This window comes from Strix uralensis, chromosome 5 (assembly GCF_047716275.1).
Source record: "Strix uralensis isolate ZFMK-TIS-50842 chromosome 5, bStrUra1, whole genome shotgun sequence".
Classification (NCBI taxonomy): domain Eukaryota; kingdom Metazoa; phylum Chordata; class Aves; order Strigiformes; family Strigidae; genus Strix; species Strix uralensis.
In genome coordinates this window covers 65,167,411-65,193,388 of record NC_133976.1, presented here as the reverse complement: position 1 = coordinate 65,193,388, position 25,978 = coordinate 65,167,411, and the positions used below count along the sequence as shown (strand labels likewise).

Genomic DNA, 25,978 nt, shown 5'->3' with positions numbered 1-25,978 from the left:
ATCCCCTCTTGCCAGGCTCTTTGTGGAGACAGCTCTAGTTCCTAACTTGGCAAAAAAAGTTTTCTGCATCCTTAGGTTAGTTCAGTGAGCTGTATCCATCAGCTCAGGGATGGGACGACTGCTGTAAGTGCACAGAGAGCATGGGAACTGCAAGTAGAAGACCAAGTCTTTTGGGGAATAGTTAGCTGTTAAGGTAGGCTCAGCTGTATGTTATGTCTAAGAGACTTTTATGCAAGTGGACTGCTTGTCTTCTAAACCAATCACCTGTTTTGTCTTACTGGAGCTCAGAGCCTTTCCCTGTATGCCACTATGTAGTCCATGCCTGCTGGTTCCAATGTTATTCTCCACAGTGTCAGAAATGCCCTAGATCTCACCTGGAGATTTGCTCACGGGTGAGTGCAGATTTTGGGCAGGTTGTGCTCTAAGATCAGAATCGGATTTGACTTACACAGCTGTCCCAGAAGCACTGGCTTCTCAACCAGATGTGTAAGCACATAAGCATCTTCCAAGCAAGCAGCTGCTCTGTGGAGCTTTGAGGATCTCAGGTTGCACATTAGGGACTGACATCTCTGCAGGTGTGTGCACCACTTACAGCATCCCAGCTCTGTGCTGGAGCAAGACAGAGGCATACTGTTCCCTGGCTTACTGCTCACTAGTTTCTCTGGGCGAAGGCCAGAAAAGAGCTGTGGCATAGAAAAAGAGAAACCAGGTGGAAAATCAGGGACAAGGGCTGCAAGGAGGACCAAAGTGCGTGACAAAGTAGGGATAGAGCCTTTGTAGCTCTGTTTGTAAAAGCTTGCAGGGCTGCTCGAGAGCAGAAAGAGGCCAACAGCTTGTGCAGAGCCCTGAGAACAAAGCTGGAGTTAATTGTGTGGGAAGGGTATGAGGTAAACTAGTGCTTATAGACTGCTGAACTGAACAAGAATAGCAAACAGCATTTAACCTGGCAAGTAATCTGAGCGACATCATTACTAACCTGGTTGGTAAGTGGCCAGCAGATAGAGAAGGTCCATGGGTGTTAATGGGAGGGTGTATCTTGAGGGGAGGACTCAGGGGCTGGACTCAAATCAGGTGGTGAACTCAAAGTGCTGGAGTTTGCTCAGGGCAGCACTGAATTCACAACTGTCGAATTTCAGTTGTCCCTGAGGAGATACTGAATGCTGTGGCTGAGGGGCTCAAACCCACTTTTTACCTCCCTTTAAGAGAAGAAAAAGAATGAGCCCTGGCCCCAAAACAGCAAGGCCTTTCTCAGGTCAGTCTTAAATTCTTACCTCAACGAGCAGCTGCTTCTCAAGCTCTGAGGATTTCACTGAGCCAATTTAATGCTGGTGATAAGACAGTTTAAACCCATTAGCTCCCAGCTATCTGAATAATTTTCTCCTTGGAGCGCAGCACACCGGCAGACTGCTTTAAACAGACCTGCCAAGAACTGCCACGTTAACTGGACATTTGGTAACTGTTGTGGCCTGTGTGGTGAGCATTCAAGGGCTGAAGAAAATGCCACTGGCTAGATCACTGTCCATGACTTCTCTTAACGGGCTTCCTCAGTGGGAGGATGAAGACCTACCAGTGGAGGATTTGTTGCTCTTTGAAGTCTCTTGGGAAGTTACCAACAAAGGTTTGTACAATACTCTTAGGAGTTATTATCGCTGTTTTCACAGGAGCGGAGGGAGGTATGAAGGGCTTGGACAAGAAGGGCATTCAGGGGAGATTGGGGAGAAATCAGCTGCAGAACTGTTGCATTCGAAGGAGTGCATGTAGCATGTGTAATTGTGCATGTTGTGTGTGGGCTGCATCTGCCTGTGCTTGTGTGGAATGAGCCTATAGTGAGGATGTCTGTCTTTACGTGTTTCACCACCAGGGATAGGTTGTTTAAAGAAACATGTAAGTGTTATGCCTGGGTGTGCCGATGTATGGATATATAGATGTTGCTTTGTACATATTTATATTTTACCTTCCATGCAAATTCACTTGGGAGTGTAATGCATGAAAATGAGCTGTAAAGCAGTCATCAGATTCAAAGTAGCTCAGAAGTCTCCCCCAGCCTTCTATAACAGTATGAAGAAGAGGCCAAATTTGAAACAAGTATAAATAAACATAGCTGGATTGAAGCCACTGATCAAAAACCAGATGTCAATGACCAGCAGTCTTTATGCCCGCTGAAACCCTTTTGGACTGGTCTTTGCAAACACAGGTGGTGCCAGACAGGGACTTCATGCTTTGCTTTGTTCATGTCTACAGATTGAAAATTTGTTCACTGCATGCAGCCTGTCAGGCAAAGTGCACACTGCTTGTTACACAAAGATCTTTCTGCCTCCATTTCTAATTCACTCATCAAATTGTTCTCTTTCAGCTAGGTGTAGTTCACCAAGGAGAAACAGGCTCCATTTTCACCAAAAAGTGAGTTAGTATGAGTAAATGATTGACCTCATATGTCTTACTGTCCTGGCAGATAAATAGAAAGATTAGTCAGGAGAGGGGATGTGTAATCTGTTAAAATTTTAACTCTGAAGGGGAAATGTGTGTGAGAGGAACAGACAGTGCTAGGGTTTATCCCCATTGTGAAACTGGAGTTACTATTCTGTGATAGCTTCTAGTATTTAATCTGCACTGCAGTGCAATTTTACATTGCTTTTTTTTAGGGTGGTGAGGAGTATCAATACCTGGAGGTAGTACAGAGTAGCTTTTGCACTTTGAATCCCTGTGGGCTTATTTTTCAGTAGCTTCAGTCAGGCTTTTTGAGTTAATTTACTACTGTCAGAACTTGGAGCATGTAGCATTTACTTTTGTGGTGTGCATGATAAGTAAGGCACTGACAAGCAGATGGCACCAGAAATCTAGGAAATTCAGTTATTCTCGCTAACATCTCTGAATTCCATAGTATATATATTTTCTGATTCATCTGGACCCACTGGTTAGAGATACCACATAATATGTTTAAGAAAAAGTAAAACACAATTAGATTTACCTCTCTTTCTGTGTATGTACAAAATGCAGTGAATCATTTAATCATCCACGTAGTTCTTGTTGACTTCACTGACGCCAAATCAACTGGCACAGCTAAAATTTACTATTCTCACATTTTATGAGAGAATTAATATGAGAGTGATATTTATTCAGTTAGTTTAAAAATAAGGTGCTGTTAATTATACCACTTACCAAACCCATATATTCAAACAGAGCTGACTGAACTAGTCATGGCAATTTCTTCATTAGAACTGGATCTCTGTGCAAAGTTTCCATTATTCAACCTTGACTGGAAACATCTGTGCAAAAACTCTTTAAAAAAAGTTTATTTCAGCTTATTTTTCTGGTAAATTCTTGATACTGAAGTTTTTTTCCTATATCTTCCAGGCAATTGAATGTCTAAGTCAAACAGTGAGATACTGTTCCCTGTTATAAACAGTTCTGGGAAAATGTTAGGGCACTGTGTTTTTTAGGAGAGAGAGAGAGTAGCTAACAAAATACAGGGAGAGTCATCACAAAAGATACATAGACTTGGGAAATAATAGCTTACATTGTATATTTCCATCCTCCTTTAGCAGGAGGAAGAACTGTATACTTGACTAAGTAGGCTGACCCCACATAGATTTAGTACTGCTATGTGTTTTAGTATTTTTGTTTTAATGTTGCTGTATATGTTCCTAATATAGAGGGAAAGATAAGCATTAGCTTGGTTTATTGCCTGAAAGTGGTTTTTTGAGCATTTAACGTGAAGGTTTCTTTCTTTCTGGCAAAGCAAAGGTGAGTCAGAGTAGTGCAGCGTGAAGTTGGTTTGCACTGCTAAAGTGATATAAAGCTGCTGCTGCCGACAGGAGAGAGTTCAAGTCTTTGTGCTAACTTTGTGTGCATCACTAGGGGCTTGGGTATGAGTGACCAGTGCTGCTCCTTAGTGGTTCCTCCATTTCTCTGTGGCAGAGACAATAAGGCTGAATGTCCTCTTCTCTATGAGGAACATGCTACCAGATTCACAGATCTATCCCCATCTATCCCCACACCTGTAAATAGTGCCTTTTACAGGTGCTGAGCTATTTTCTGAACCTCTTAAATATATTCTTCTTCGGAGTCTGAGGATGATGAAGGGGTCCTGAAAATTGGAGCACATCTGATTATGCAGTGTGAGAGAGTCTTCATGTGCCAGGCTGCCCATGGGGAGCAAGCATTTACTGGTATTTCCCTGATGCTGCTGGTTGGTGCTGAGGCATGAGATGCAGCTGTAGGGAAGGACGAGTCAGTTGTATGAGTTCAGTGCTCAGAGATCTACAAGTATCCATTATTTCCAGAGTCTCATCACTTCTTTCTCAGCAGCTGGCACAGTGAAAGTGTCTTTTTTTTTTTTTTTTTTTTAAAGTCTAAATATTTAACACATGCTCTAACAAGACAGAGCTTTCTATTACTCCATGCTTCCTTTTTATATTCTCTGTCCTGGCTGCTGCTTGTGCTAAGTGGCAACCTCTGACATATGTATTGGAAAGCTCCAGCATCTCAGTTACTCTTCTTTCTCCTCTTGTCTGTCTGGAGCAAGCAGAGATAGAGCAGCTGAAGGAGAGAATGAGAAGTAAAAAAGGCTCGTGTGCCAGTGTCATTCTCCCTCCCTCCTTCCCCCAGGTCATGTGAAAAGGAGCTTGCCACCTAAACCAAGCACAACATTGAAATCATCTTGCATTGAAAGTCCCCTGCCAAAGAAATGAGAAAAATGTAGTTTGTTTTGCAAGATTTTCCTCACTTTATTTGGCTCTTCACTGATGGTCAAGACCCATACTGTGAAGTACATCTACTGTGTTTCTGTGGTAGAAGGGGAAAAAAGAAGACAGGCAAGGGCCCCAGCAGGCACTGCAGGGCCACATGACATGGTGATGAATCATGGGGAAGCTCAGCATTTTTCACCCTTCCCCTTCTCTCCTGGCCACCATGCTCTGGTAAAGCCAGGTCTGGTCATATCTCTGTGCACGTTGGAAAAGAAGACTGGTTTTCTTTCCTCCATAACATGAAGGCCAATAAAAAGGAGCACAAACCAAGTGACTACAAGATATGTAGATCTTGTGACTGAAGTCCCACAGATGGAAATGATCAACAGGGAGCAGCCAGAGGCCATTGTAGGAGTAATGGCAGCAGTCCTGGACATTTTCCACAGTGAAAATGGCTCCATCCTCTTTAACCTCTTTCTAAATGTTTGCCGACTGAAAACTGAAGTATTTAATCTTGGTAGGGGGGAGAAGTCTAATTTTGCAAGTTAGAATAACAGTTAGCTGTAGTTCAGTGGGTTTTCTGATAGATTAGTGAGAAGGATTGAGAATGTTCAAGATCTGGTCTGTGCTCTATAAAGATTTCTTTAAAATCATTCCAGTAATATTTAGATCAGTATCTTCTGCTGTACTACTAACAGTTTTTAGATAGAAAATGGAAGAATGCTTAAAAATGCTGGGCAAACAGCCAGTTTGTATCATCATTCAGCTGTGAAGAGATTAGCTCAAGAGTCACTGGTGGATGAATCCTAAATACTTTTTTCCATCTCTATTGGAATAAAGGCTCTGCTAAAAACAAACCTTGGTTCAGCTCTCCCTGCAGCAGAGCTTCATGAACAGTTTCTCTGGTGAAAATCCGGACTCTTGGAAATTAAATCCTGAATCCACTGAAGTCAGTAGGACAAGCATTTTACCTCCTCTGTGTTAAATGTGGTGAAAGTTCCTTGGGAAAAGGTGAATGCTGTAATCTGTGACACACCTGTGGAGCATGAGGATGTGCTGGCATAAACTTGGCATAAACACAGCATCAGAGCTCTGTGCATTTCTAGAGTGGGGTGGTATAACAACGTCAAATCAATCTCAAATGAAATCTTGTGCATTGGGGGTGATGCACACAGAAATAGCTTCTGTATTGTGGACATCTGTCGTAAATTTCAGTATTTCAGTATTATTTCAAAATATGTTTGGAGTGGCACAACTTCACAGAGTTTAGAGAACTTCTATCTTCTGATGAGCCCCAGTCACAAATGTGGCCAAAAAATACATGAAAAGTATCTCCTATCTGAAGATGCTGGGTTTTTTTTCACCTGACACATTTTACAACCTTATTCTGTAAATGGTCCCCAGATATCTCAACAGGCAATTAATAAATAAATAAAATGCCAATGAAACATTAGAAAAAGATAAGTTCAAGCCCAATTTTATCACATGTTTCTAGATCAGAGACATATTCTGAGGAGAAGGGGCGAAAGGCTAGTTCATGTAACTAGTAATTGTGGCAGTGAAATCAATTTGAGCCCTGAATCTGGGGTTCCACTGCTCTCTTGGATTCCATGGCAGCTGTGGTACTCAGGAAAGCTTTAGTGCCTTCAAGAGTGGCCTGATCAGGCCATAGCAAAGAAGCCAAAGAACTGTGGGAACACCCTGATCCTCCGTCTCTGTGTAGCAAAGGTGTGTGGGGAAGGACTTGACAATCAGCGACAAGCTCCACTTATCTCTGTCTCACTTACATAGCTTCGCTTCCTATCTCTCTCCTTCCTTTTTGGTTTCTGCTGCTCCTTGCCTCTGTCCTTCTGTAATGTGGGGCGAGTGGAAGAGCAAGGAAGATGAATGGTGAGTATCTCTGGCAGTTTTGAGAAGTTTTGGCGTGGTAGTGGTAATGTATATGAAAACATTCAAATTTAAAAAAAAATTCTATGAAATATTTTCTGAGAAAATATTTTGTTTTCATGTTCTATTTTTTAAAGAGGTCACTAAAAAAAAAAAAAGTCAAACTTCTCTTAAATTAACAAATTCTTCTTTCCCAAGCATTTTAGTTTCCCTTTTCATGCCAGTTTATTTTTCCCTGGAAAAAGAGGAAGAGTGGAAAAGAAGTAAATGGGGAAAAAGATTTGGTGCTGATTTCCTTTTTAACTTGATTTCCTTTATTCTGGTGGAAAAGTTAAAAACACATTTAAAAAAAAAATATAAATATGTTTCTCTCAAGGACATTCTGAAATGATTAAAACTTAAAATATTTGAATAAAGCATTTTGGTGGAGATCAGAACACTAAACTAGCCCTGTATCCACATTTTACTGCTAACTGCTCATTTTTGTGATGATCCAAACCAATTCTCTGGATCTGATCTCTCCTGATTCTGCATCTATTTCTTGTTTTGTCTTTTATTGTTTGTTTTAAAACCTCTTTCAAAGTACAAAACTTCAGAGGCTGCATACAGAAACTTGCAACATCATGGGATTTTGGTACATCCCTGTTGTTTAGAAAGGTTTTCTGTTTATAATATGACCTTAAAACATCATATTAGAGAAGAATAAGGAGGTTTACCAAATTGTTGGAAGTAATTTGAGAATTCTCTTAGGCTCCAAGTGAATATGTAAACCCTTACTCTGTTACTCAGTAGGGTATGTAATGCATTGCTTACTGACACAGGTATTTCCAGGGAATTCAAAGTGACTGAGCAGATATAAGCTATCTCTTAATGATATATAATGTGTTCCTTGAATTTCTGATGGGAAAGTGTAATTTCAAAAGTCAATACATTATTCTAGACATTGTTCTTCTCAAGATGTCTTTTTTAAAGTCATGCCCAACACTTTCCACATACATAGTTTCACTTGCGCAGTTTCCCTCCCCTGTCAATTAAAGCTTATGCACAGACATGCTTTGTGAGTCATATTTCCACAGTAACAAGACAAAAGCACGTTTTGGATCCAGGTAACCCAGAGCTTTTATCACAGCTATCTTCTGAAGAGTTTTCACAGTCTGTAAAATGTACTCTGATTTTATCCTAAATACTTTTCATTGCATTTCAGGCAAATCAGTGCCCTGAAATATTTTTTACCTTGCTGTGAGAGATTATGATGACAGAGCACAGCATACTCTCTGCTCCTTCCCTCAGAACATACGTCTTTGGCAGGGCGTGTTTTAGGATACACAGTGATCCTAAGCAAAACCTTGTGAAAGGAAACACTCAGCTGTTGGCTATACAAAACAAAGGTTCAGGCTCTGCTTGGCTCCTGAGCTGCAGCTTTCTTATTGCTCTTAAAATTAATAGCTGTGGAAACCTTGCGATCCCAATGTTGAATGCCTTGCAGTATGAAAGAGGCTGATCTCCACTCTTGTGATGGTGGGGAAAGAGGTTTGCACCACTCTAGTCATATACAGCTTTATCATGTTATTTAGTGTCTTTTGTCTTGCAAGTACACATTTTCTCTTTTCCCTGTGTCACCAGGCTGCTTTGCACAAAAATCTTCCCTTATTGTAAGCTCTGTATTTCTGCCAATTAAAACCAACTAGTTTTGTGACTAATATTTCTACCAAACCCCATATTTATCCATGTTGAAGTGCCTTAGGCTCATATGATGTATTTATCACCCCATAAGAACAGATGTGTCATCATAACTGTATCACTTTATGGGTTGAACATTCTGACTTGTCTCATATAATTTTATGTTTATCTGAATCCAAGCTATTCAAATAGTCTCTCTCAGCTTGTGAGCAGAGGAACTTGGAGGGAATATGTAGTGTCACTTACCTAAAATTGCTCTAAATCCCTGTCTAGATCAGCCATGAAAGAGTATGATGACTGTAAGTTAGTTTCTTAGCTTTCTGGTCCTAATGAAATGGAGAAGAATAGTCTTACGAATAGATTTCCTTCTGCAGTTCCATGGCTATATGACATGAAACTCTTGAACTGTGAGCTTGATTTAGGAACACGTATCTGTAAGATTCTTGTCTTCTTAGGTCCTGAATTATTATGTAGGGTAATAATTTATTATAATAGTTCTAATTCACAAGCTGGTAAATTTGAACTGTGTTTGTTTTTCTTTGTAAAATACCTAGAATCCTGAGACATCTTGACATAAAAATAGTAGGGCTAGGGATCTTTCCAGTATTCAAAACAAATAGGATATTTGTAGAGAAAATAATTTTAAGTGCACAATTTCTTTTCTAAGAGCACAGTTAAAAACACAGCTCTGTTGTTCAGTTCCTCAGGGCTGCAAGCTACCAGGCTTGGCAGAAGGCTTTATGTAGTTGTCAGTTGATACAGTTTAATTAATCTGGGAACTAATCTCCCAAAGTGCTGAGCAACTTCAGCTTCTCTATTGTAAATAGTGGACATTTGTGGCAGAGTTTTAAGGAGAATCTGGTAACTTCTCAAGATTCTTGCTGTATGCAATTGGACGTGGTGCATTGGCACCTCTGGATACCCCAGTACCTTTAGAAAATTAAGTCTGGAGTACCTGCTATCAATCACTGGCAACTTTCAGTGCTGACTCCTTGTGTAATTTTGATGTCACTGCTGAGAGGCGTATCTCAGTCTTCTTGCCTGCAAGTATTACCAAACATTTCCAAATTCAGTGGAGGATTAAATTTTTGTGTAGGAACACTAAGTCCCTTCCTATTTTGTTGTTTGCTTGTACCTGTTGAGCTTCATTTATCTTACCATGCTTCGAAATCACTGGAGCTACACTCAACTTATCTCTGATGTACAGAGGCTACCTAGCCTCTGATTTTCTCTTCCCTTGCCTTTCCCTCCACTTGCTGGATTCAAGCATGCACTGTTGTTCTTCTGAATTGGTGGTGATGGAATGCCTACTGCCTGGCACTGCAGGTCCTGCAGGAAAGGAGATTTGCAAGGCTGCCTTGCCGATGCATGATTTACAGGGCTGGCTGTGGAAAGCTGTGAGGAAGAGCAGCCTAAATGAATCTTGCATACCAAGTGCAAGACTAGATAGATCTGTATTGACCTCGTCAGGAGATGCCGTTGTCACATGGTCTTATACATTTTAATATTGCATTTATTTTTAAAACGGACAATATTTTGGTGGAAGGTGCTAGAGACGTTTATATTGGCAGTGTAGGTTACATTCATTCCAACTTTAACAACTCTAGAATGGTAATGGAACATGACACCTTTTGGTTTAAGGATATTGGTTTAAATCCATTTTTATAGTCAGTAGTCAATGTAATCCATCAGTCCCTAAACTTCCTTCAGTGAAACAAGCTGGAAGTGCCAGCTCAGTTCTCACCACATGTATTTCCACAGCACGAAAAAGTATGTTTGAAAATTATAACTGCTACAATAAAATAGCAGAAGGCTGTGCTTGGGATGCAGTAAAGTCAAGATTAGGCATGGGAGAGTGAAAGCATGAGCCCCAGGATTTGAATCTCACAATCCGAGTGTAAAGATTTCACAATCCAAAAAGGGGGGATTAACAGAAGAATAAAATAATATATTGAACATTTGTGGTGTGACTTCAAACACTTGAAAGAAATTTAAAAAATCACAGACTAGATAAAAATAACAGTTAAGGATAGAAAGCATCCATTTGAGATTAGAGTAGAAATTCAGGGAAGCCATATGCAGTCATCCAGGACTAAGCAAAGCATTAAATTGTCATTTAAGAATTATGCACAGTCTGCTATCGGTACATACTCCTCAATTGATCTGTGAAGATCTGATGCCATTTAAGAGGGTGAACTTCTATTTATTTGTTAGAGTCTGGTTTCACTTAAAATCTGAATATGTGAAGTGATTTAACTAGAGCTATATCTGATCCACAGGTAGGTTGGAGCTTATGCCAGAGGTTTGTGGTCTGTGCCGCTTTCTACTTTTTGTTCTTTGTGATCTTCTTTTGCAGTGGGAGGCATTTACACTGTGATCCAGACAAAAGCCAAAACTACAGCAGATGAATGGGGTGAAAACTATTTTCTGGTTGGTCCCTATTTTGAGCACAATGTGAAGACTCAGGTGGAAGCATGTGAGCCTCCAAACCCTGCAGTTATGAAGGCAATGGACACCATGAAAAGCCAAGGGTGTCAGGTAAATCAGATGTGCTACTGCTTCCCAGGGCAACAAAGCTGACTGAGGAGATTACTGTTTTGGTTAATGCTCTCGCCGTTCCACTTGACACAGCAGTCCTGGTCAATGTCACAATGGGAAAGGCTCTAACTCACTGTTAGAACAGCAGAGTCAATTCATTAAAGGTTATTTTTGAGGAAGAACCAGTTTATCCAATTACAGGTTTTAACAGTCATTTATCTGCAAGTCTGCTTAATTGGATTAATGATTTATTTAGTCTCTAAATACAGTGAGATTTTAGTAGATATATTATGACCTTACTTTGCCTGAACCCTTACATTTGGTGTTCTTGCACTGGAGAGAGAAGAGCATTCCACCAGGTCACAATTTTTCTTATGTAACATTATATTGAGTTGAAAGCCAGAAAGGGACATACCACAGGTGGATTTAAGAAAAGCACCCAACTGACAAAGAATCTGCTTCCTCAGATCAATGCAACTATCAGTCTTCTCTAGGAAGAGAGATTAAACCACAGCATGAGTGAATTCATCTGTATTTTCTACACCATTTTTAACCAGTGTTTTCTGTGTGATCTCAGTCAAACCTCATAGCCTTTCTGTGAATCAGTTTCTCCAACAATAAACTAGGAATAAATTTCCTCCTATAAAGGTGATCTGCTGAAAGGAGTAGAATCTGTTGTGTTGATGGACAAGCTACTGAACTGCAAGCAGCTGCAGCCTTGAGGACAATTGATTATCTGAAAATTGGTGGAAGATAACACATGCTAAATCTGACGTCCTTCCTTGACAGTCCTCATCAGAGATCTAGAACTCATCTTCACTCTGATTCAGCATTAACTCCCTCAGAGACACTAGTTTGTAGCAGGAAAAATTGTCTGCTTATAATGTGTGCTGAGCAGATGTGAAAAGCATTGAGAGGCAGCAGCAAGGAAGCTTTCTTACAAGGTTCTGTTGCTGAGGGGCACAACACACTTTAATGTAGAAATTCATAAATTTCTTGGACTGCTACCAGCTGTTGCACTGGCAACGTGTTATCTCCCTTTGTAACAGCAGTCCTGCTGTTATTAGGATCTAGTGCCCTGTTGCATATTAGGTAGAAGCATATTGTTGGACATGCATGTGCCACAGCTTGGGAAAGTGTCTGTTGGGGACACTAACATTGTGTGATGCTCGCATTGTTCACGCTGAGGTTCTAACTAAAAGGCCTAATCTAGCTGCCATTTCTTCTTTCTAATCAGATTTTCATAAGTGATTGATCAAGTTTTCCATGTTGCCTCTGTTGCTTACAAAAAGATGTCTCTGCAAGCTGTGTAACACTCCTTTGTTTGAAAAACAGCTAAAGACTTGTGGGCAGATTAATTGAGATGCTATATATACACTTCATGCTGTTCCCAGCAATACATTCAATTTAATCAGCAAACTCTGCCAGCCTAACATGTGCACTGTGCTGCTGGAGTATTCATATATAGCAGCAAATCTGTCCCAGGTATGTCAAGTATAGCTTTGATTTCTAATAAAGACGCTCTAGTTTCCAGGAGCTGCGCTTATCCTATTAACATTTATGTCTGGATTTTGCTTATGCATCACAACATCCCCTTTAAACCAGGGGACCTAGGAACACTTCCAAACTTCTCAGGTCAGGTGTGTTCCTTGCCACAACCTGACTCCATATTTAGATGAAGTTTGGGTTCACACAACCCCTCTGCTTTTTAACCTTATTTTCCTGAATAAGAAACCCGGATAGCCTGAAATAAGTATATAAGGAGCCAACCCTCCTTCATACACCTGTCTTTGTTACACCCTGTATTTTTTGTGCAAACAGGTTTAAGAGCTTTCATCTCATTGTTTTCAAGATCTGACCTCTATTCAGCCCATTCTAGCATCAGGGCTGGGTTCAACTCCTGAGGTCCCAGGGATTGGTGAATGAAAAGAGATTGAACAGTGACATAAAAGATTCCTCTGCACAGGGTATAAACTGCCCTAGCCTCCCTATAGTACCTTGTTCTTCCTGGTTAATATGTCTCTGTTGATACAGCCATTTCAGTGGTCAAAATAATTTGACTGTGCAGACTGGTACAGTCTGTAGTGTGGGCCCAGCTGTGTTGTGTTGCCTTATTATCGTTCAGCCTAATCTCCTGATTGGGCAGGTAGGTTGTATCAGTGAACTAGTTCTTTAACTATACCGATACAGATAAAGCCGGAAATCTGTGTTTTTAGGCTGATGTGGTTTTAGGTATCATTACACCTTCTGATTTATCTTCCAGTCTGCCAAAGGACATCAACTGCGCTGCTTGGGCAGAGTGAGGAAATGTCATGGTAGGTAGAGGTCCCAAGCACCTGTCCTACAAAATCTATCACTAGTAATCTAGCATAAATGGCAAAAGATTGATGACAAATCTGACTGAAAGAAAATAATAATTTTGAAATAAGAACAAAAATTGCATAGATACTTCAATAAGAACATAAGGCCTCATTATTCAACCAAGTATAGTCTTCCTAAGATTTTTTTCATGAAAAACAGTTGAGATTGCAATGAAAATCTAAAATGAAAGTCTTAAAAACAAAATGTTCCAGAAGATTATAGTTTCCTTTTACCCCTGCCTTTGGTCCAGTATTACTCCATGTATTTTGCAAGGAAAATCACAAATCCTGGGTATGTAGGACTATGATGGCATATTCCTTATGTAAAATACTTAAGATTTGGTGGATGAAAATAATTATGCTAACTGGCCTTTACATTCACTTCAACATTTTCTGCTTATATCCTTGCCTCTTTCCCACAGGTCTTTTTTGGAAGATGGCTGATAGAAGGCAGCCCATATGTCTTACTGTTTGATATAGGATCAGCAGCTTGGAATCTGGACAGGTGGAAAGGTGAATTTTGGGATGTCAGCAACATAGGGATCCCTTTTCATGACCAAGAAGCCAACGATGCTGTGATTTTTGGATCATTAACAGCCTGGTTTTTAAAAGAGGTACATTTTTTAAATCTAGAGATTTTCAAACCTCAGCCTTGTCAGCAGTGCAAAAAAGCTTTGGAATGTGGTTGTTCTTCTCCAGTTTAAAAACTATGATTTTAAGGAAGTTGATAGCTGATGTAGATCAAATTTGTGTTTACAACTTAATTCTTACATGGTCATTTAACTATATTTTTCTGGGAGAATGAAGTGGGGGTGGTGGTCTGCCCTATGTGAAATCTTCTGTGTCTTTACTGTCACTTCTCTCTCTGTTTCTTCTCAATTTCATTATTTGTCACCAGATGCTCTTACAAGTAGGATCTCAAACTCCCTTTTTCTCTCCTATGGTAGTCAAGTTGTCACACTCACAAACTGTCCTTGAAGCCAGTTAAGCCATATCTCAGTGATTAGATACTATCTTGCTCAGGGAATATAGACAGACAGAAAGAATGATAGCACTGTGACTTCACTTGTCACTCTACCACAGCCTACCTGAAGAGAAGAAGCTTTGTTAATCTGCAGAATCATCTGTCTGTCATAGGGGCTCATGATTTTCTTATCCAAACAAGAGTTTCAAGAGCAGAAGGGCAAGTTAAAGGAAAGAAGAGTGACTGTGCTTGCTGGAGCTCTCCAACACTCTAGGAAGGATACTGTTCTGAGGCATTAGTGAGGCACATGTGCTTCCTGGGCTAAGGATTGGGGCTGATGGGAATCAAGACACATGACCACTTAAAATGCTGTACTGCTTTGTCATGTGAAAGTAAGCAAGCACACAGGAGAAGTCATGAAAAAAAGAGGTTTCTGGGGCTGAGATGATGGGGAGGATAATGTGTAATGTGTGTTTCATGTATGTTCTTTCTAATTATTTTCAGCTTTCCTGTCAGTTTGATGACAAGCCCAATGTAATTGCCCACTTCCATGAGTGGCAGGCAGGAGTGGGTTTAATACTGTCTCGATCTCAGAAACTTCCTGTTGCCACAATTTTTACTACCCACGCGACTCTGCTTGGGAGATACCTGTGTGCAGCCAATATAGATTTTTACAACAATCTTGACCAGGTAAGAGACATTTTTCTCATTTCTTCTTCCCCCCCCCCCCCCCCCGCCCCCAGCTAATCAGCTCCTGCATCCTTTTCTGTTTACTGTTTACATATATTTCATTTTCTGTCTTGTGTGATCACTTATGATTGACCCACAGCTGAGTGATATGTTTGCAGTTCCAGAGAACAAGAAATTGTATTTGTAAGACCATGAGGTGTCTAGGCATGAGTGCCTTTGTCTCTATGGCATCTGACAGGTCTTAAAGCTCAGTGAAGTCTAGAATACTTCCACTACCCTCAGTGAACTTTGATTTACCAGATTTGCACTGCAGAGTACTGAAACTCATTGAGCCTCCAGTCAAGTCAGTGACTTAGTTCAATCCACTGATGTATGGAGTAATATTGCAGCAGTATGAGATTGCCAACAGAGATTCTTAACCTTCTTTTCAATGATTTGGGACAGTTTTCAAAAGGAAGGGGAGAGTTACAGGCCCAGGCATCACTGCAAGTCAAGAGAATCTTGTCCTTAAGATGCTTCCCCTTTCTGTTCAGGAAAGGCATCCATTGCTTGAGCTGATTGCTATGGTTTGGGAGTTACTGTTAGCTGCATGAGTAACTAGTGAATGTAAAATCCATTCATCTGTAGTCATCATCTGGCACTTCAGGTGCAGCCTCACAGCACTCTCTCTTAATGAAAGGCAGTAGAAAAGAGAGCCAGTAGCCCTCCTCTTGCTGAAATTACCCTGGAATTCCATTAAGTGGTGGTGGGTTTTTTTCTTCCCCATCCTACTTCTTAATTCTTGCAAGTCATAATAAGCCCTTCTACTTTCAGGCTTTTCAGGTTAGGCTTAATTTGTAACTGGCAAATGTAGGAAGTATTTTCTGAGTTCAAAAGACCCACATCTGTTTCTTGGAATTTTTGTAAACTGTTTAGTGGTTTTGGTTCTCACTGTTGTCTTTTCACTCAAAGCATAACACAAACCAATGTTTTAAGGACCTTTAAGTGTCTTTAGCACTGCCTTCAGCAGAGGTACATTACATGATCTGGGATTTCTAATATGGTTACGGACAAGCTGAATTTAAGAGATTTTTGCATTCCAGCACTTATTGAGGGTAAAGGTAGTTAAAAGGCTAAAACAACTGCCTTATTCACTGTCCTTGGCTAAAATCAATGAAAAAAATTACTCAGCTGGTAATTTTCAGTTGGATGTTTGAAGCTTGACACACTGTAAAACAGTGTCTTCCAGAGACAAGGCTCAAGCAAGTAGTGTGCTACTGGCCTTATTCAGAAGCACAGAATAGACTGCCATTCCCTTGTACTTCAAGGAAACAGTCGTTCACCCTACTCCTCTTTTTTTTTTTTTTTCTTTTTTTTTTTCTTTCTTTCCCACCAAAGGTAACTACTACATCTACTAAACACACCAAGTGTAGAAGACTCTCTCCACTCATTTACTCATATGCATAAAGGTTGCAGCATGGTAATGTGTAAGGGGGAGTTCTCTCTGCCCAATATGAGGTAACTAACATAGGTGGTTTCTCCTCCTAGGCTCCCTATATCATCAGTGGAGTTACACTGGCCTCTCCACAGTCAGTGTAAGGCAAACATCCTCAGATTGTCATCTGAAAGATCTGTCTCCATCTATCACCTAGGAAAACTAGTCTCCTAAATTAGGTATGTTTGTTAGGTGCATTAATGAAGCAGCATGAATAACCTGGTCATGCTGTCAGACCCAAGTTTCAGGAGTCTAGACATTCCTACTCCCTCGTATTCTCCTTATGTGTATACATGCAAAATGTAGCTTTAAAGTCACATTAAATTATTTTTCTCTGGACGGAGCTAGATTGAAAGAACTAAAACCATGCAATTTCAGGTTTAACACTTGAGAAAGTGGGGACTTTTCAGTGGTAACTTTATTCATTCACCCTTGCATTCTTACACATAATTTGTTAGTAATGAAGCCATAGTGGGGGAAAAAAAAGGAGGGGGGGCATTTAAAATGAGAAATTAGGGTTAAAAATAAGACAATGCTGATTGTTTTACAAACTGATGCTAAAATTACTATGTCAGAGCTTTGCCTTCCTTTTGTAAAGAAAATTTTTAAACAGTTTTGGTTTGTTTTGTATTCTGGTTAATTTGGTGAGCTACAAGTAGTCTGGCAAAATAGTCTGCTTTTTTCAAAAGCAACTTTTTTTTTCCCCTCATGATAACTTTGAGGGCCTCGCTCTTGTCTGTGTACTCGAAAGAAAAAGTAATGATCTTGCATCTGACCAGACTCACAGATTTTAATACATTTATAATCTAGTCACAATATTAATATAATTTTTACTGTTCACACATGACATGGCCAACTTTATGTGATAAGGTACTGTCCATCCTTCCGCAAAGCTTCACAAATCCCATTGGTAACTATCAGCTACGTCATAAATACAGAAATTTCTATTCAGAATTTATTCTGAGAATATATGGAATGAAACATATGTATCAGTTTAAAGTACTACTATAAACTGCTGTAAATAATACTTAAGGGAGGAAACTTGTGGATTTCTAGACCATAATGCTTCATGCCCTCTGTGGACAGATTGATGTTTAAAGGTACTAATAGAGGAAGTGATGCCAAACTGTTGTACTACTGTTTAACATGCTTATAGGGTGCTAAAGCTCTTCCTGACAAAGTTAACTTCTAGTAAGAGATCAGATATCTTAATGAGGGCTCCTTTGGTTGTAAAAAGGTCAACCTGGCCCAAAAGTCAGTTGAGAAACAGGAGAGGGTGATCTAGAGTACAGTAATTAAATGATAGAGATAGCTAAGTTTTCAGAGGCTATTCTTGTTGCTGTCTTCTACTAGTAAACTATTAAGGTCAAACAAGCAATTTTTCCAGTGAAGAAGATTCTCCAGGGCTTCCTAATGTTTAATCTTTGAATGAGACAATATCTTTTTAGGTTGTGTCATCCCCTCCCACCCCAAAGTACAATAGTTGTTTTTTCTGTTTCAGTGCTATTGCATAATTTTCTTCCTTTAAAGCATAATAATAACTGACTTTAAGTTCTCACTTCTGATCAGCATTTCATGGTTAGAGCACAATTTCCACCAGCTTTAAGCACAGCAGCTGAGATGATAGGTAGGAAAGATGCAACTGTAGTATGTGCTGTGCCAGATACCACAGAAAAATGACTGCAGCTCAAAAGGAAGGCGTGTGGCCTAATTGTGCCTAGAGACAATCAGGCATGTACAGGAGTACAGAGAAAAGAGGAAACCTCATGTTCCCTTTTCTAGTCCCCAACACAGTCTACAAAAAGCTGGCTTAGAACCCCTACTAGAGAGAGCTCTACTCAGCCCCCTGAGGCCAAGTGCTTTTCTGCAATGTTGAAGGATTTAACAATGGGATCCACAGGCAAAATCATGACATGATTATTTCATGACAGATGAAAGATATTTACCTGGCATCATCACAGTCCTTTCTCTCTCTCCTTTCACAGTGCCTTGGGTGTGTGTGACCAGTGTGTGGTTCCTCACTGTAATATTTCCTGTTAGCCCTGACACGGTAACACACTCTCAGTTTGTCTTCCACTGTCCATCAGCCCTGCCTACTCTGCGCACGCACACACACACGTGTGCACATGCCTACACAGTGTGGTACACTTCCACTTTAGTGTTGACCCACCCCTTTAGATAAGCAGCACCAGAAAATATGAGTTGAAAGATCTCTTTTAAAAATATAAAGGATTGCCAAGATGTTCTTTCTTTCTCTGGATTTTGGAGTGGAAAATACCACATTATATTCGCCTTTCTAGAAAAACTAATAGGTGCCAGTTGACACAAGTATAGAAGGTAGAAATGTATTCTCTGAAGTAAGCCGGTGAGGTCAATAGCTTTAGACCAGAGAATACTTTGGCCCAAGTCCTAACCTATTTGGAATGAATGTCAATATCAGTGATCAGGCAAAGGGCTGTTCCAGTGCAGGGTGGCTGACATTTTCTCCAGCACTTCTATGAACAAAGAACTCAAGTCACCAGACCCTGTCAGGTGATAAAACTGGAAGGGAAGGCTCTATGTGGTCTTCTCATAGTCCTCAGAAACACTGGATCTGTGAAAATGTGACCTTCAGCCTTACTAGTCCTCTGGGGAAAAGGTAAGAATGATTTAGGGAAGGGTTGCCACACTGTGATACGATTCTTTATGGACTTCCTAAGTCACCTAGAGGCCAGAACTATAGGCTACCAAAACTCTTTGTTTCATGAGCTTAGGGCATGTCACTCTGTAAGCGGTAAAAGGACATTTTCTAGGGGACTGAAAACCCAGTCAACCTAGCAGATAAGAGCTGTAGATCACTGGAAGATAGGAGGGTGCACTATGGATGTAAGACTGTAATGTTGTCTGACTCCTGACTTCTTACTGAGCCACTGCTCTTTGCCTCAATCAGAGACTACACAGCATTACTGTATGAGATTATACAATTCTTATATTCTTACAGTCTTAACTCAGTTCATCCGGACTGGGAGAAATTTAGCTGTCTCTGCTGCAGTGGAAACCTGGGTGTTAAACCCTTAACAGTGTGTACAGGATCATAGTGAACACCAGAAGTAACGCTGTTGTGTCCTCAGCAGCATGTCACAAACAACACATGGGCCTATGTCTGAGCTAAAGAAATCTGAGGCAATAACCATGTAACAGCTGTTCAGTGTACATTTTAGTTCCTAGATTCACATTTAAATCACTCTGATACTGGAAGAAGGAAGGGAGGGAAAACAAAGAGAACAAAACAGAAGGTGACTTGCATGGTAAGTGCTAGTGGATGATATTTTTATCTACTTTCAGGCGTCTGAAGAACCCTGTGTAAACAGCTGGGTCAGGGACTGCTAACCCTATATACAGATTACTGGTTTGAACTCTTCCAAAGTAAACACTTTCTAGTTTCAGTAACAAGCCAGGTATGTTATGATCTTAATTCCCAACAGAGATATTATCATAGATGTAACTATGCTTAAGAAGTTTTGTAGGTCTAAGTAGTCCAACCGGCAAGGCTTTTATTCCCCATTGTCCCCATGTCCAGTGTAGCATTTACACTGGTGAGGGTAAGGTTATGGTTGTTGCTAAAATAAACTGAACCAAAATAGCTAATCCAGGAGGTAGGAAGTTCTGTGAAAAAAGTTCTGAGCCTGTGGAGCTTTTTCTCTTCAGGAGGAACTGACTTCTCAGCTGAAAATCAAGAATATTGATCTTTTATTGTTTTCCCCATTCTTTAGGGGTATTGGCTTATTTAGGGTTTTTTTTTGGTTGGTTGGGGTTTTTTCTGGTCTCATTTCACCACTCTAGGATTTTAATGAGATGAACGCCTTTCATAAATTGACTGAGAGACACTGATGATCCAGGCAAGTTCATAGGTGAATCAACAGCTGTATTGGGAACAATATTTTTGGCAAATGATCTAACCTGGAATTTCATCTGAGAGGTGACCATCTGATATGGTTTTGTGGACCACTGGCCTGGCATAATGGAGAGGTTTGTAGGCTTCAGCCTGTGATGCTTCTTACTAAAAAATCACCTTGAGTTATAATGGAAAAAGTGCTCTAAGGAGAAGAAAAAAAATTAGTTTCATTCTTCATTGCCTTTTCCCTTATATAAAGTTGCCTTGCCAATATGTAACACTTTTATTTACACCTAGCAACGTTTTACATTCAGCTCATACAAGTGCAGCTGAATCAAGTTTGCAAAATCGTGGAAGAATTCTATCCCAAGAAGTCTAAAAGGAAAAGTACTAAAAATCCCAATGAAAATAAATAGTCAAGAGCTTTTATGCTGACAATATAGGAGCACAAGCTCTTGTTCCACTTAGTACAGAATCACAGAATCATCTAGGTTGGAAGGGACCTTGAAGATCATATAGTCCAACCATTAACCTAGCACTGACAGTTTCCAACTACACCGTATACCTAAGTGCTATGTCAACCCGACTCTTAAACACCTCCAGGGATGGGGACTCCACCACCTCCCTGGGCAGCCCATTCCAACGCCTAACAACCCCTTCTGTAAAGAAATGCTTCCTAATATCTAGTCTAAACCTTCCCTGGCACAACTTGAGGCCATTACTTCTTGTCCTATCGCTTGTTACTTGGTTAAAGAGACTCATCCCCAGCTCTCTGCAACCTCCTTGCAGGTAGTTGTAGAGGGCGATGAGGTCTCCCCTCAGCCTCCTCTTCTCCAGACTAAACAACCCCAGTTCCCTCAGCCGCTCCTCATACGACATGTGCTCCAGGCCCTTCACCAGCTTCGTTGCCCTTCTCTGGACACGCTCAAGTAATTCAATGTCCTTTTTGTAGTGAGGGGCCCAAAACTGAACACAGTAATCGAGGTGCGGCCTCACCAGTGCTGAGTACAGGGGTAAGATCACTTCCCTGTCCCTGCTGGCCACGCTATTTCTGATGCAGGCCAGGATGCCATTGGCCTTCTTGGCCACCTGGGCACACTGCTGGCTCATGTTCAGCCGGCTGTCAATCAACATCCCCAGGTCCCTCTCTGACTGGCAGCTCTCCAGCCACTCCTCCCCAAGCCTGTAGCGCTGCTGGGGGTTGTTGTGGCTGAAGTGCAGCACCCGGCATTTGGCCTTATTGAAACTCCTACAGTTGGCCTTAGCCCATCGCTCCAGCCTGTCCAGATCTCTCTGCAGAGCCTCCCTACCCTCGAGCACATCAACACTCCCACCCAACTTGGTGTCGTCTGCAAACTTACTGAGGGTGCACTCAATCCCCTTGTCGAGATCATCAATAAAGATGTTAAACAGGAGTGGCCCCAAAACTGAGCCCTGGGGGACACCACTCGTGACCGGCCGCCAACTGGATTTAACTCCGTTCGCCACAACTCTCTGGGCCCGGCCATCCAGGCAGTTTTTTACCTACCAAAGCGTGCGCTCATCCAAGCCTCGAGCAGCCAGTTTTGCCAGGAGAATGCTGTGGAAAACGGGGTCAAAGGCCTTACTAAAGTCAAGGTAAACAACATCCACAGCCTTTCCCTCATCCAATAAGCAGGTCACCCTGTCGTAGAAGGAGATCAGGTTTGTCAAGCAGGACCTGCCTTTCATAAACCCCAGCTGACTGGGCCTGATCATCTGGTTGTCCCACAAGTGTTGTATAATGGTACTCAGGATGAGCTGCTCCATCAGCTTCCCGGGCACCGACGTCAAGCTGACAGGGCTGTAATTTCCTGGATCATCCTTCCGACCCTTCTTATAGATGGGCGTCACATTGGCCAGTTTCCAATCTGTCGGGACCTCCCCGGTCAGCCAGGACTGCTGGTAAATGATGGAAAGTGGCTTGGCGAGCACCCCAGCCAGCTCCTTCAGCACCCTCGGGTGTATCCCGTCCGGTCCCATAGACTTGTGTGTGTCTATGTGATGCAGTAGGTCACTGACTATCTCCTCCTGGATTGTGGGGGGATCATTCTCCCAGTCTCTGTCCTCTGGCTGAGGAGGCTGGATTCCCTCAATACAACTAGTCTTGTTATTAAAGACTGAGGCAAAGAAGGCATTAAGGACTTCAGCCTTCTCCTCATCACTTGTTACCATGTTTCCCCCTGCATCTAGCAGGGGATGGATACTCTCCCTGGTCTTTCTTTTGCTACTGACATACTTATAGAAACATTTCTTGTTATCCTTGATTGCTGAAGCCAGGATAATTTCCATCTGGGCTTTAGACCTCCTGATTTCTGCCCTGCATAGCCTCACAGCCTCTTTGTAATCACTGTGAGTGGCTAGTCCCTTCTTCCAAAGGCTGTAAACTCCCCTTTTCTCCCTGAGTTGCAACCAAAGCTCCCTGTTCAGCCAGGGTGGTCTTCTCTGTCGCTGGCTTCTCTTACAGCACCTGGGGACTGCCTGTTCCTGAGCCATTAACACTTCCTTCTTAAAGAGTGCCCAGCCTTCCTGGACCCCTATACCCTTCAGGATTGTCTCCCAAGGGATCCTTTCAAGCAGGTGCCTAAACAAGACAAAGTCAGCCCTTTGGAAGTCCAGGATGTCAGTTCTGCTTAGCCCTCCCCTGGCCTCTCTAAGAATAGAGAACTCTATTATTTCATCATCGCTGTGCCCTAGTTGTCCTCTGACCACCACATTGTCCACCAGTCCTTCTCTGTTCACAAAAAGGAGATCCAGCAGGGCACCTTCTCTGGTCGGTTCACTCACCAGTTGCGTCAGGAAGTTGTCTCCCACACATTCCAGGAATCTCTGGGACGGGTCCCGCTCTGCTGTGTTGTATTTCCAGCAGATGTCTGGAAAGTTAAAATCTCCCACAAGAACAAGGGCAAGCGATCGTGAAATTTCTCCTAAATGCCTATAGAATATTTCATCCACCTCTCTGTCCTGGTTAGGTGGCCTATAATAGACTCCTACTACAACATCTGCCCTGTTGGCCTTCCCCTTGATTCTAACGCAAAGACAGTCTACCCTGTCTTCGCTACACTTGTGCTCAAAGCAGTCATAAGAGTCCCTAACATACAGCGCCACCCCACCACCTCTCCTTCCTTGTCTGTCCCTTCTAAAGAGCTTGTAGCCATCAACTGGTGCACTGCAGTCATGGGAGACATCCCACCATGTTTCTGTAATAGCCACAACATCATAATTTTCCTGTTGCATCATGGTTTCAAACTCCTCCTGTTTGTTACCCATGCTGTGTGCATTGGTATACATGCACTTCAGATGGGCTGATGTTTTCCCCCCTTCCCCCTTCAAATCTAGTTTAAAGCTCTGTCAATAAGCCCAGCTAACTCCTGCCCCAAGATCCTCTTCCCCCTCTGGGACAGGTGCATTCCATCTAATGCCAAAAGGTCTGGTGCCCTGTATACCAACCCATGATTGAAAAATCCAAAGCTCTGACGGTAACACCAGTCTTGGAGCCACAAGTTCATCTGTTGAGTTCCCCTGTATTCTTTTTCATCCATCCCCCCAACTGAAGGGATGGAGGAGAACACAATTTGTGCCCCCGACCTCTTAATCACTTTCCCCAAGGACCTGAAATCTCTCTTCATTGCTTTAGGACTTCTCCTAGTAATGTCGTCACTACCTACTTGAAAAACAAAAAAAACCCCAAAAAAAGTACAGTACTATTGTGGCTGTCGCTGAACTCACTGTTAATGCAAAACTGATCTGCTTTGTTAGTAGAGCAGCTAATGGAAATCTGACTTAATCCAGGAAGTGTAATTTCATTCTTTTTTGGCATGGCAGAGCTATACCAGAATGAAAGTTCTATTTGCACAAGGTAACAATCAATGGGAGTTAAGTTTGAAATAAACTAGACTTTAAAAAAAAAAATTCTTACATAATTCAGACAATGGCAGCCAGTGATTATGCTAGAAGTGAAGATCTTTCCATTCTACCTTTTGGTAAATAAGGAATTTGAACTTCAGGCCCATCTCTGACTGTTCCTGATTCCACTGCAGAATTGCCTGTGAACTTGAGTGTGCCACTGATTTTAAAGACCAGAAGAGATCATTTAATTCTCTGCCTAAAATCCTCAGCTAAAAATTCATGCATCAAACCTATAACTTTTATTTGAGATACAAACTACTTACAAAAACGCTCTTCACTCTTGAGGTAAGGCTCAAATGGTGAGGGGAATCTATATTATTTATGCAAAGGTGTGACAAATTTATTCATTATCAAAAAAACTACGTATTTTAATTCCAGTTTGATTTTGTCTTGGTTTAACTTCTGTTGACTTGCATCATAGTTAGTTTTTTTTTTTTTTACTATATGAAAGCATAGTCTAGTATCAGTATCTAGAGATTGTATGCATTCTGTGACAAATAATTTATCTGTCTTTCGGATAAGTATTTACTTGGATAGTATAGTCTTTCCTCCTTTTCCACTCTCAAATCATTCTTTTTGTGCTTTTGTAAATCCTTTGCAATTTGTCTTTATCATTTTGAAGTAGGAATATCTGATTTGGATTTATTACTTCAGTGACTGTTCACTGTTTCCAAGAGAAACATAACACCAGTGTCCCATAACTGCTTGATAGTATCTTCTTTTTGCATTCGAAGATCATCTTAGCTGTCTTAAATAGAATGTTGTGCTGGGAGGTTCAGTGATCGCCTGCTGTGCCCCCTAACATGGTGAATTTTAAGACATGAATGAAATGTTATGCTAATCACATGGATCCATTGAAAGGACAGAAATGAGCTGAAATTTTTCCTCAGAATTTCATTGCACCTAATGCAAGTTTTACTCCAAAGCACTATGCCTGTGAAACATCCTCCTGTTTTTGCTTTGAAATTAGAGTGGCCTTATAAGGAAGGCATTTTCCCCTCTAATCCTTGGTATCATGTAAATTCTGATAATCTTCTTGGTTTCTAATGGTCAGAGTAGGAGGGAGTCCTCACTGGGAGCAGCAGTGGAATATTTACAGTGAAGTGGGTATTGAAATTGTCTTTAAAAGTTACTGAGGGAAGAAACGGTTGGACTCAATGATCTTAAGGGTCTTTTCCAACCTAAATGATTCTATAAACAGTTAATCTGATTTAGATCTGGTTTTCTCTTGATGTAGCTTTCATTTGTGGCTTTGCTAGTATTCCCATTTGCTGATAACAGCAAATGAACAAAAGTAAGCATGACGCACTTCACAGATACTTTGCTTTCCTCTCCCTGAATGTGAACATCTTTCAAGGTGCCTGAGCTAGGGTGGACAAGCACACAGACAGCAGAGCCAATTGTGGAGCAGAAACATTTTGGGGGTGGGGGTTTGGGGTTGAAGAGCAAACTAGCTGCACTGTTGTTCTGCTTCATTTTGGCATATTTGGCTCAATACAGTGCCATGCTCCGTATCGTCTCTAATTCTGGAGCTGATACTGTCACAGCAACCTCAGCTGTCTTTGCACAGTACTGTGTGGACTAAGTTTGTCTCCTGCACTGTCTCATCTATTAAGTTCCATTTAATCTGTCCTTCAACTTTTCTGAGGCTTATTTTCTGAAGTCAGTCATCTGGCCTGCTTAGAACTGCACAATGAGGTTTCTTACTCCACACTGTGAGGTCAAAGATCAAGATCTTGCTTTACTGATTGGTGGAGAAAACTCCTGGAGAGTGAAAGCAAATGAAATGTGGAATTCTGTGACCTCAGATTATACTTGCTAATAGACATGGAATTGTGTACCTTTGAAAAAGTGTGCCAAAAGTCATGCAAGCATATGCAAAATATAATCTTTCCC

General features: G+C 41.3%; 1 protein-coding gene across 5 annotated transcripts in view; it reads left to right on the top strand.

Annotated features, from left to right (window-relative positions):
• The first annotated feature begins 1,393 nt into the window (after positions 1-1,393).
• GYS2 (glycogen synthase 2) overlaps positions 1,394-25,978 on the top strand; it is a 55,502-nt gene continuing 30,917 nt past the window's right edge. For 2 of the 5 annotated variants that reach the window (XM_074871396.1, XM_074871395.1), the window contains exons 1-4: positions 1,394-1,618; positions 10,612-10,793; positions 13,576-13,767; positions 14,622-14,807. In XM_074871396.1, the coding sequence (XP_074727497.1) occupies positions 1,498-1,618; positions 10,612-10,793; positions 13,576-13,767; positions 14,622-14,807 (681 nt within the window). In that variant the 5' untranslated portion in view covers positions 1,394-1,497. Of the gene's footprint in view, positions 1,619-6,479; positions 6,579-10,611; positions 10,794-13,056; positions 13,109-13,575; positions 13,768-14,621; positions 14,808-25,978 lie in introns of those variants that run through there. The other 3 variants (XM_074871398.1, XM_074871400.1, XM_074871399.1) reach the window with 3 other exon arrangements.